At 41.8% G+C, this 9207-nt stretch overlaps 1 protein-coding gene across 2 annotated transcripts in view; it reads right to left on the bottom strand.

The window, feature by feature from the left end:
* Positions 1–6822: 6822 nt before the first annotated feature.
* The window catches only part of rbm24b (RNA binding motif protein 24b), a 4599-nt gene continuing 2214 nt past the window's right edge, over positions 6823–9207 (bottom strand). For both annotated transcript variants that reach the window (XM_036216024.1, XM_024268294.2), the window contains one exon: positions 6823–8182. In XM_036216024.1, coding sequence (XP_036071917.1) covers positions 7816–8182 — 367 coding nt within the window. In that variant the 3' untranslated portion in view covers positions 6823–7815. The remainder of the gene's footprint in view (positions 8183–9207) is intronic.

Genomic DNA, 9207 nt, shown 5'->3' with positions numbered 1-9207 from the left:
AAAAAGTATTCAAGGCTGAGGCAGAAAGCCTTGAACATAATCTAACATAGTCAAAGTTAATGTATCATTGAGTCATTCATGGCAATGATACTACTGATACTAGCATGAATTTTAAACTATAAGAAATGTTTAGTGTTGGAGTTTTTGTTCTGTTTCCTGTCCTTTCTTCTTTAACACGTTTGCCTATGAAATCCACAGAAGTAATGTATAAGTTCTTACACAGCTGAAGATTAATGCTCCCACTCCAGCATACACGACTTGCAGGACTTTGTGTGGCATGAGGATGCAGAGGATACCAAAGATGATCAGAACCATCAGGCAGACAAACAGCACTCCATAACGGGAAGTGAATTTGAATTTGGACTGTGGGAATACAGACATCATTGGTTTTCATGACACTTTCTTGTCTGACTGTAATCTGGAGACAAAAGTCACAGATGCAGATTCTTGACCAGAACTCTTTTGAAAAAGAGGTTTTAAATCTCAATGGGACCTATCATGGTTAAATAAAGGCTACAGAAAGAAAAATACTAACCTGCAGGGAGAATAGGACCACTGTGAAGCACACAGTAGCTGTCATGCCCACTGCCATGAGCACCCATTCGGTGTCGTGGAAACTTGCAATCATTCCCAGCATGAAGGACAATAATAACGTCAGAATGAACTGAAATTAAAATTAAAAGGTAAGATGCGCTAACTCTCACTTCAACTGAAAATAGAATTCATAAACAAATGTATTGAAATTAGTTTTGACAGTAAAGATGAATTACAACATAAGTTATGGTGTCTTATCTGCCTTAAGATGTGCAAAAGCACATCCTGTTCAGTAGGAAGCTAAATTACCAAAGTGACCATATTGCATTGGCGTTTCCGGCGAAGACTGTCAGAGAGGAGGATGACTATAATCCATATGAAGAACACAACGTAGGACACGATGTAAATCCAGATGTTCTTCTGGACAAAATCCCTGATTCCTTTAAAAATAGTGAAAATAGCCACAAATCCACATGTCACCATCAGCTGTGCCGTTAACACGAGGAACACCTGCAAATAAAAGCATCAGACGCAGAGGTTTGAGCTTTCTGACAGTTAAAGCTGTGAAAAAAATCAGTTTGGTTGTTGAATGTATTTAGGATGTTTTCCATTTTAGGGCCAATAAAGTAAAAGTCATCTTGAGAATCCCATTCAGTAATCTTGCAACTGATTTAATATTCAATTATAACAAATATATATATAAATGCTTGAGGAAAAATAGAAAGTTTTACGAAATCATGATCAAAACTCCTGATTCAGGTTCATTCAAACTGAACTCTAACTGTGCCTTTACCTTTCTGATGAAAATACTTTTGATCTTGTCATCCAAGTCATAGCCAATGTCTCCAATGCTAAAGAAGCGTGGCCGGACCTCCTCGACATGGTCGATATCATCTAAGGATCATATCCAAAAGGTTGTATTACTGTAACATTGGAAATATGAGTTCTGAACTGAAGACACTTAAGGCACTAACTTCTGTTGGAGTTGGTAGAGATTGGGTCAAGAGGGGAATACGGTTGAGAAGACGGCGCACCATAACCTGCACATCCTTCATCCTCACCATGGTGGGCATCATCACCTGAGGTGATCAAACCAAACAGAAATTAAGAGTGGAGGTATAAAGTAGTCCCAAATTGAACATGCTTGAAGCACTAACCACTGTAGGTGTTGGTAGAGACTGGATCAGGTTTGGAATACGTTTGAGAAAGCGGGTACAATGTGTATTCTCCTTGGTTCACCATTTCGTGAGACGGTGGGTTAGCCTCAGGCGCTGAAGGTCCCCTGGACTTTTCTTGGACAGGTGCATTCATGTCATACGCTACTGGAGGCGTTGGGGGCGGAGAAGCAGGGGGTTCCATTTGTTCTGGGGTGTATCTGGTCATATTGGTGTTTATCTCTGATTTAAAAAAAGAGATAGAAAATACTATTTAAACACCACAATTACTCTTGCTTTGTAGAAGCACAGCTCCAATGGCTCTTTGAGATGCTTCAGTTTGTAAAATGAAAGATTCATTGAAATCTGGACTGTGGAGTACAGGGTTCTTACTCAATGATTGCTGAATGCCCCAAAAAGATTCCCCAGCCTCTGGAGTCCACCTGATCTGTTTGGGCATCTTGAGCCAGTCATTCTGGTCAGTGGAGCTGCGCAGGCTGAAAATTTTGGAATAAACCTGTTGTAGTTGTTCACCTTTAAGCTTATCTCATTTGGGGTCGCCACAGTGAAACAGCAGTCACTGCTTAGCATCAGTGATTTGGCAGTTTTTACGCTGGATGCCCCTCCTGACACAACCCTGTATTTGAAAGGCACATCCATCCATTTTCTTGACCGCTTCTTCCCTTTCGGGGTCACGGGGGTGCCGGAGCCTAACCCGGCTACTGAAGGGCGAAGGCGGGGTACACCCTGGACAGGTCGCCAGTCTGTCGCAGGGCCTCAATCACACACACATTCACTCTCACATGCACACCTAGGGGCAATTCAGAGTCACCAATTAACCTATGAAGCATGTTTTTGGATGGTGGGAGGAAGCCGGAGTCCCCGGTGAAAACCCACGCATGCACGGGGAGAACATGCAAACTCCACACAGAAAGGTCCCAGCCGGGATTTGAACCGGGGCCTTCTCGCTGTGAGGCAAGAGCGCTAACCACTGCGCCACCGTGTAGCCCTTGAAAGGCACAAGGGGGGAAAAAAATTAGGCAGCCTTGCCCAAGGACCCAATCTGCATTAAGCTCAATCCACGCCCTGGGGATTGAACCCAGGTTTCCTGCGTGGCAACCCTACACCCAGCCGCTCCAATAATAATCTTGTGGTATAATCCTGCTAATCCAAGAAAGGACCTTAGCTGCTGTCTTGCTGGGAGTAGAGTTCAGGATTCCATTGCCTTGACTTGCAGTTTTATCAACCCACCTCCAATGGTCTAACCAAGGTACTCAGTTTCAAAAGCACACTTGGCTGGATTGATGGTAAACCCAGCAACATGCAGGCGCTCCAGGACATTCCTCAGATGTCTTAGATGGTCTTCCCAAGTGGCACTATAAATGACAGTATTGTCAAGATATGCACAAACAGTCTTCTAGTCCACTGAGTACCTGATCCACGAGTTACTGAAAAGTTACAACCCAAAAGGAAGAACTTTGAGCTGAAAGAGGCCCCAGGGTGTCAGTTCCTGGGACTGCCAATAACCTTTACAGAGGTCAATGGCTGTTAAAAACTTTGATTTTCCCAGCAGCTCAATAAGATCATCAATTCTTGATGTTGGATAGGAATTACATTTTGACACGAAATTTAGATATAAAAAATCAATGCAAAATCTGGTGGTTCCACTCCTCTTAGAGAACACAGCAGGGTGACCCCACTCACTTTTGATGGCTTGATGATCCAGAGAGACAGCATGTGAACCACCTCTTTCTTAGTGGAACAAGGAGACTGGCACTCTGTAACTCATGCGACTTACTGCAGCATGCTCCTTTAGCACAATGTCATGGTGCACCAAGCTTGTGCGTCCCGGATATTCCTGGAAAACCCCTGAATTAGTCATTGCTTTCACCTGAGGTTGTTGGTCTTGAGAAAGATGGCTCAAATCCAAGATAGTGGGGACAGATGATGGTATCCATTTCCACCTCCTTGACATTTCGGATCAGCAGTCCCATGGCATCATCAGCAGTCCTGGAAACCCATTCTTTAATAAGGTTAATTTGGAGTATGTGATTGGACCGTTTATGATCTGGGGTGGAAACCTGGTATGTTGCAGCTCCAAGTCTCTCTTGCAACACAAAGGGGCCTTGCCATTTGTCTAGTCACTTAATGTCACTTGTTGGTAACGTTACTAGGACTTTCTGACCAGGCAGGAAACTTCTTTGGTGGGCTTTCTTTTCGTGCTAGCTCTTCTAGTGTCACTAAGCATCAGCTATGTGGGCCTGCGCCAATTCCCTCATCTTCTGTCGCTTCTCTCTCATCTGGAGAACATACAGAATCACATAACAGGTTCTTCTCTACCCTGCTCTCCTTCCCAGGTTTCTCTCAGGAGGGGCAGTGGTCCCCTTCCTTCATGTCCATAAAGTAATTCAAGGGGACAGGACCTAGTTGCAGCCTGAGGTACCTCTCTGTAAGCAAAGAGGAGATAAGGGAGCCGCTGATTCCAATCAGACCCGGTTTCATTGACGAACTTATGAAGCATTTGGTTGAGAGTCTGATCAAAGCAATCTGTCTGTGGGTGATATGGAGTGGTCTACAGATTCTTCACTCAGGAGCTGATTTACCTGCTTAAGCAAGTCAGACAGGAAGTCAGTACCTCTGTCTGTCAGAATGGTTTATTTGTTTGATTTAAAATGTTCTTTTGTGTTGAAAAAAATACCCAATAAATCAGTGACGTGCGGTGAGGTTCACGGCTGGGGAGGAACTGATGTCATCAGTCAGATTTACAAAGGTTTGAACTAGGGCTGTCAGATTTGTCGCGTTAAAAACGCATTAATCTGACGTGTGCTTGACGCCGACAATTTTTTTGACGCATTAATCGCAGACTTTCTCATACGTGCCTTTCCATACCACGCGCGCGGGCGTCCCGCCCTTTAACTCACCGGCGGCTCTCCAACCTCCGAGCTGCGAGCTAAAACCGACCGGCGCTAGGACCTGGAGAGCTCCTGCACCCTAACCCGGCTCCGGTTCGCGTCCAGTACCACGTCTGGTGGTACCGGCTCGCGTCCGGCGCCGCGTCCCGAGAGCTGCGGACCCCTGACGTTCCGAACAGCAAGCGCACCGGGGGACGTTTTAAATGTTCCGGAGGTTTAAGCGTGATCCAACCCCTGCAGAGCGGTCTGTCTGCCGGCATATTCATGGCGTGAGCTCCGTTGGACACGTTGCTGCATCGAGCTGCAGCCAGAGAACGCGGCGGCAGTAACAGAGTATCCCGCTTTTCTCAGTCTTTAATGTTTTAAAAAACAAAAGTTAATTGGAAATGATAAATCTCTATTTCATTTATTACTGTAGTTCAGAGGAGGAAAAGATTTGGTCCTGACAAAAAATGAACATGAAAGTGTTATGGAAATTTTATTTTTGATGTTTTTTATTTTATTTTACTGAACGTTGATTGAAGTTTTGAATTTAAAATGCCCTAAACTTGGACTTGGGCTTTTGTTAGGCATTTTATGTTACAGCCTTTTATTGTTAAGAAAGTCTATCTCAATACAATGTTACAAAATAAAGTATTTTTGATGAAAACTATTAATTTTGTCATTCTTGTTTTCATAATTGCTGTAGAACTGCTAAATTCCACGAACCACATATTTTTTTCCTTAAAAAAAAGCCACATTTAAATTTGCGATTAATCGCGAGTTAACTCTGGTAAACTTATATCTATTTAATGTGCTATGGTCAAATTAACTTTATTTAGCATTTACTTAAATACAAAAACGTATTTTTAATCACTGGAAATAAATTCGGTGCCCCCTCCAGCAGATGGTGCCATAGGCGACCGCCTAGCTCGCCTATACCCAGGGACGGCCCTGGGCACTACATTGTATTCCTGCACAAATGAACAGTTTGATATCCTTACATGTGAGCATTAATGTCCCAACATTCACAAGAGGGTTTAAAATTTAGGCCACTAATCTTTAATGTCACTCCTAAAATGAAAAGGAAATAAACAACATTCAACCCTACATAATCATTTCATTTACAGCTCTTACAATTGAAACAGACCCTTTTCATGAGTCAGACAAAATGGCAAGTGTGCAAAGTGAATTCCGGTTTGTAGTTTTAGCAAAATTCACAGCTGAACTCTGTTTAAAGCAATTTTACGTAAATAATTACATTTAGGAAGGTTTGATAGTTAACCACAGGTTAAGGTGGTTTATTTAAGGCTTATAGAGATCCATTCATCTATATTTTACAATGTCAGAAATGTTAGAAAAAGAAAAAATAACTACCTGCATATAGCGTGTAACTCCTGCTTGCCTCTTCTAAAAGCGTCCTTCTTTGTTTTGTTTGTTTTCCCCTTTTTAAATATTTTACAAAATAAATAAATTAGGCTGGCAAAAATGTGCGCGTTCACCATTAGAATACTCGTATTTCTGTGTTTTACAGAAGCAGTTGCATTCATGGTAATATTAGTTTGATGGAAATATTTCAACATTGACATTGATGACATAATTTTATGAGAAGAGGACCCTCCCCTGCACATATTTGATTTGTTTATTCTATATTGGTTGAATATACTGTAGTTAACAAACTTTTAAAAAGTATCATTGAGTTGGTCATTATCTTTAAACAAAAAAAAGTACTTATTTCCAGTACAGGAACCCTTTTGTTTTTATATTTTTGATTGAAAAAACAAGATTCAGTTTAATTGTTGAGTCAAACTTGTTTTTTCAAAAATAATTCTTAAAAAAATGATTTAATTAAATCATGTGGTAGTGTACATTCTGGGAGACTTGAAGGTGTCACAAAAAAAAAAAAACATTTCAGCAGAAATAAGTTTTTGATTTTTCTGAATAGTTATTTGAAATCAAAGGAAATGCGTCTCAAAAATCGGCAAACAACCTCTTCCAAGTTACAAAGCAATCTTTTAGTCGTAGAGAACGGGATAATTGTTTTTCCCAAAGGTTAAAACTGAAAGTAATCTTGGAAGGCATGTGCCGGAGGACAAGGAAACTTTAAATGATTATTAGTGACTCATTTCTTGCAGGAAGCTGGGAGCATGTCATTTCACTACAATTTCAAAACCACGACCACATTGTATTTCAGTACAAAACCCTAGTATCACTTCTTTGGAGGATTTAGATATACTGCCAACCAAAGGTCATTTCAATTTATTTCCCAAATCACATCATTTGGAATCATGCATTACAAGGCAAACAGGTGGTGCCTTTGCATTACAAAACATGAATGTCAAAAGACATGGAACATGAGAAATTCTAAAAGTTAGCAGCTCACATAAGCCCTGTCTTTTAACAAACTGGTCAAGTATAAAATAAAAAAACTACATTTAAGAGTTCTGAATCTTAGATACAACAAAACTACAAAAAAAATGCTACTCATCTACTCGTTTGTTCTTCATAAAGACGGCAGCGCTCTGTGAAACTATTAACACTCGAGACAAATCCAGCAGCACATATGGTGCAGCAGGTTCCATACTTACATGTGAAAGCAAACGACGGGTTTATTGCTGTGATGTTCCAGAATAAATATATAAATAGCATTATTTAAAAGGCACACCGTGAAAAGTTTTATCAAAACAAGAGATTCACATTCAGCGGCTGTTCTGCTTTGTTGTTCTTGAAGGAAAAAAAAACTACTATTACCAACTTCAGCTACATTTCTAAGAAAACTGATATGTATTCTTCCATGTGTAGGTCTAACTAAATACCCCATCTAATGGGCCAAAGACACAAACAGAGAAAAAAGTTTAAAATACTGAAAATGGAAGGTAACAGCAGCCATTTTTCCCCAACTACAAATAGTGTTTGTTACGATGTAACGGAAGAACGCCGATCCATGGGACACTAATGAACTTGAGATTTTCTTGCAAATTCTTCTTAGCTGTGTGTGTAAAATCCTGAAACTGACATATTTAATGTTGAATAAATATTAAATATTATTATAATATCCAATACTGATCTCACTTGAATAAAATATACATGAGAAAAAAACTCTAAATCTCCACACTTTTCTTCTTCGGCCTCTTTGGTGGAAGGTTAAAAACTTCGCCCTGCTAGCTTCCTTTTCAGTTGAAGTAGGTGGTCGCTCCCTTTTTGTTTTCCTGCATTAAAGGTAGTCTCCTTGTTTTTTACTGCATGCGATCTGTTTGGAGTTGCTGGGGCTGGTACTGGCTGAATGCCGCCGCCGCTGCAGCAGCTCCTGGGGTGGCCGCGGTTGCCAGCGGCTGCTGGACAGTGTATCCGTACCCTGCTGTTGTCATGTAGCTGGTTGGCGCTGGCGAGGCTGCGTAGGGATACTGCTCATAGGCGGCGGCGGCGGCAGCAGCAGTGGCGGCGGCCGAATACTGCGCGTAAGCCGCTCCGGTATAATCAAGGTATGGGGAGGTTGCAGCGGCGGCGGCCGCCGCCGTTGCTGTAGCAGCGGAAGGCTGCACGTGAGGGATCACCACACTGGGTTGGACAAAAGCTTGAGGGTAGACATAGTGAGCAGGGATCCTGCAGGATGAAAAAAAAACACACAAGTTCAACGAATAGCCATCTTTCCAAAACTGAAACACTGAACTCTGGAAAACTGAAAAACTTTTTTTTTTTTTTAAGCAGGTGCCAAGTATGTCACTCTAGTCCTCAGAGCACAGCAAATCCATTCATTACCAACTGAAAGCCCTACCTAGAAATAAAACAGTTAAAAAAGCAGCAAAACCCACAAAAAGAAACACAAGTGCAGCTTTTAATTTGAAAAAAAAAATCTGAGACACAATGAGGAGCATTAAAGGAAGACATAGCCAAGCTCTGCACCGCCATGAATGACTGAAACGTCCAGGTTTGGCACAATGCGAGCTGATCACAAAAACACCACAACATATCAATCAAAAGTGGGCATTTCTGTCCACAACAACAGCACAAATACACACATGCTCACACAGGTTAATGGGTCTTTGAACACAAACAAAAAGTAGGCCAAAACTGTAGGAGTCTTTAGAGATGGACGAAAAGTCGTACTGGAGTGAGGCAATAGATGTTCGGAGTTCTGAAGAGTCATTTTAATAAATAAAAGTTTGTATTTATCGTTGGAGGAGCAACAACAGAAGCACATCAGGGTGTAAACGGACAAACCTTTGTATCTGGGTAAACGTATCACATTCAAACTGCTGCTGAAGTCACCCTCAGTAAATATACTTCACAGCAGGTGTGAAATATATCTGTCCACAGACAAGGACCCTCCCTCCCCCTTTATAGACATACATGCAACCCCCCACACACAAACATACACACTCTGGTTTGACTGACAAGAGAGGCTGGAGCGGGCTATTTTTGCTCCCCTTGTCATCTCCAAAGGACAAGTTGATCTGGTCGCAGTCGAGTGCTCAGCAGCTGCCTCCACCGCACTACTGTTTCACTGACTTTCCTAAATTTTTTATGATCCCGTGAGCGAGCGGGACGGTGTCAGAGGAAGTTCTGAACGTCCCTCGATCATCTACAAGCCGGAAATTGACAATTCGTGAGATGACGAGGCCTCTTTT

Source organism: Oryzias melastigma, linkage group LG16 (assembly GCF_002922805.2).
Source record: "Oryzias melastigma strain HK-1 linkage group LG16, ASM292280v2, whole genome shotgun sequence".
Lineage (NCBI taxonomy): Eukaryota > Metazoa > Chordata > Actinopteri > Beloniformes > Adrianichthyidae > Oryzias > Oryzias melastigma.
Note: the sequence above shows the minus strand (reverse complement) of the source record. Positions and strands in the feature narration are given on the sequence as shown.